A 2,786-nucleotide genomic window follows, 5' to 3' on the forward strand; every position below is an offset into this window, starting at 1 on the left:
TGGACCGCGGTCCACTAATCTGTGACCTCTGAGCTAAACCATAAAAATCAATCAGAGTTCTTATAAACAGCAGATTTAAAAGCAAATTTCCCTTAACTAAGGTTCTTTACAGAGAATAAAAGGATAAAAAAAGTAAGAATGAGCCAAAGGTGAAAAGAAACAGATGGATCCAAACTGAACTCACATTCAATACTTTGTGGATCTCAGAGCTGAAGCTGAATCCTAATGGTGTAAAAATTCTGACCAGTAAGGTGGTTTCAAACCAGTAAAACTCTGAAATGTTAAACTGACCCAGAAGGGTTGAAAGGTTAGTAATCTAAATGTATTTTAGATTCATTTTAAACGTGGGTTTTTGTTTCAGGAAGCTGCCGCTGCCCTTGAAGAGGAGGTCTGGATGGATCCCAGCCTCAGCTTCCACGTCTCTGACCCGTCCTTCCAGCCCCCCGACGACCTGAGCCTTCAAGGTCAACTGTGGCTCCCCTCCACATCAACTGGTTTATGTTTTTGCCTAAATATTGTCTCAATAGTGTTTTATTATTCTTTTCTAGAGTTTGAAGAGAACGTGGTTCTGGGTAAAGATGATGCTGAATATCAGGAACAATCGTCTAAAGCTCCCCTGGTTAACGAAGAACTCCCTGAGCCTCTGGTTACCGGTAAACGTGGGATAAATCAGTCCTTTTTATGCCAGCGGCAACAAATATTCTCACACACACATAAAAACATTTGGTTTCCTTCTTCCAGATGAGATCAGAGAACAACTGAGCAACATTTTGGAGTCCTGTCTAACCAGGTAACATGTGGAACAACAGTGGGGTTTAATTCTAAGAAAAATGAACCATTGGGCCTTAAAATAGATATGTGTGATGTTTCTGCTGGTATTAGGCAGTAACTAGTCTGTGAGTGTTCCTTACTGACTTCTCCCTTCTTCCTCAGGGATTTTTTGAGCAGCGACCTTTACCTGAAGTCTCAGATGGATAACGACCACTACATCCCCATCTCCATTCTGGCCACCCTGGATAGGATCAAGAACGTCACCACTGACCTGGAGCTGATCTGTGATATCCTCAAATGTTGGTGCCTGTTTTAGTTCAGATGAATGTGTCTGCATTTTACATTTCTCAATTCACAAGAACACGAACACGGACTCGTGTCCTCGCCAAGTATTTTCTTGAGAAGAACACAGGAAAGCCTGGACTGGGGGAGAACGGGAGCACGCAGCATAACTATGGGTCAACTGGAACAGAAGCGTACTCGTGGCGTCACTACACATCCCGCTCGTCTGGAGCTGCATTTCACCTCCTGTTATTAATAGTCTCTAGATAATAATATATTCTGACTTTTTCAATTTAGTGGGGGATTAATAATTAACACAGTCAGATAAACACAAATCAAATGAACATTTTTCCAAATAAAACAAAAAAATCGCAATCAGAGGCAGCGGTCCTTCACACACGGCTATGCTTAGAGAGGGCTGCTGCAGACGGGCTGTGGTTAGCCCTGGCTGCCATTACCCTCGGAAGTTTTTTAAATTACACATTAAATAAGTAAATGGGATATGTAGTAACGCTTAAGTATAATATTCTCGCCTTAAATTATCCGAAAATGTACTTTTATTGAACAACGGCAACAGAAAAGAGAACTTTTAACTTACCGGTAATACTCTCAGCTGTGTGAGCGCTCCATTGAAAGCTGCTGCAGCAGTGCATGCTGGGACAGCTGTCAATCTCAAAAACGGACAAGTCTGCTCTGATGCATGCTGGGTAAATAAGGAGGGGCGAGAACAACATCCGGGGACATTGTCCGTTCTCGGTCTGCTGTTCTTGTGAATTGGAACAGTACTAGGGCTGAGGCGGATGATGTTTCACGAGCACATGAGAACGCACAAGTACACATTTAGAAACGGCTGATGTTTTTCCAAAGTCAAACCATGATCAGGATATTTGAAATATAATGTTTCTTTATTGCTTGCTAGTCACTGAAAACATAACTTCCGTCTGGATTAAGCTCCTGTGTTTGTTTACTCCTCTGACATGTCCTGCTCCCATCTGGACGGCAGCCATTCCTCTGGCAGAGGTGGCTCCCTGTGGGCAGAAGGTTCGGCCCAGACAGAACCGCTGCATTGTGATCCTGCGTGAGATTCCTGACACCACACCTCCAGAGGCTAGTCCAACCTTCTCCCTACAATCTAACTCTTCTGTGCGTCAGGGAGGCAGGTTACTGATGTCTGTTCGATGTTACTGCTGCTCTGCAGGAGGTGGAGGCTCTGTTTGAAGGCGAAGACGTGCCAAAGGTTCTGAGCTGTGAGGCCGTGAATAACAACTGGTTCCTCACATTTAAATCAGAAGCTGATGCTGAACAGGTAAAAGACAGCTGACATTTCTGGAGCTATTTTCAGTTTCTTTCTTTTTCTGGACCATTTGTGCTGGTAGGAAAACACTCAAGGAAACCTTAGTTTGCACCAAACAACCAGACTGGAACCCACCTTTAGAAGTGGTCTCGGCCCAGTTCTGAATGGACTCTGGTTAGAATCAAACCAGCTGTCACTACCCGATCTGACCTAACATTCCCTGGTCCATGCTCAAATCATTTCTATCCAGTAGGAGCAACAAAGTTCACCTGTGGCTTTGTTCACAAGTTAGCTCACTACCTTTAATGTACGAGGTGAAAAAGAACTGCACCACATAACAGTAACTAATGTCCACCTTTGGTCCTGACCAAACCAGCAGGTCAAAAGAAAAATTTTTAATATGTTATGATTCTGTATTGCATTTAAATGAATATTAATT

The 2,786-nt window shown here is 43.3% G+C and overlaps 1 protein-coding gene across 1 annotated transcript in view; it reads left to right on the forward strand.

Moving 5' to 3' along the window:
* The first annotated feature begins 378 nt into the window (after positions 1 to 378).
* The window catches only part of LOC107100605 (la-related protein 4B-like), an 11,949-nt gene continuing 9,541 nt past the window's right edge, over positions 379 to 2,786 (forward strand). Inside the window, exons 1-6 of the mRNA XM_015399154.1 lie at positions 379 to 464; positions 549 to 653; positions 742 to 790; positions 934 to 1,070; positions 2,057 to 2,160; positions 2,252 to 2,359. Coding sequence (XP_015254640.1) covers positions 395 to 464; positions 549 to 653; positions 742 to 790; positions 934 to 1,070; positions 2,057 to 2,160; positions 2,252 to 2,359 — 573 coding nt within the window. The 5' untranslated portion in view covers positions 379 to 394. The remainder of the gene's footprint in view (positions 465 to 548; positions 654 to 741; positions 791 to 933; positions 1,071 to 2,056; positions 2,161 to 2,251; positions 2,360 to 2,786) is intronic.

Source organism: Cyprinodon variegatus, unplaced genomic scaffold (assembly GCF_000732505.1).
Source record: "Cyprinodon variegatus isolate N-32 unplaced genomic scaffold, C_variegatus-1.0 Scaffold992, whole genome shotgun sequence".
Lineage (NCBI taxonomy): Eukaryota > Metazoa > Chordata > Actinopteri > Cyprinodontiformes > Cyprinodontidae > Cyprinodon > Cyprinodon variegatus.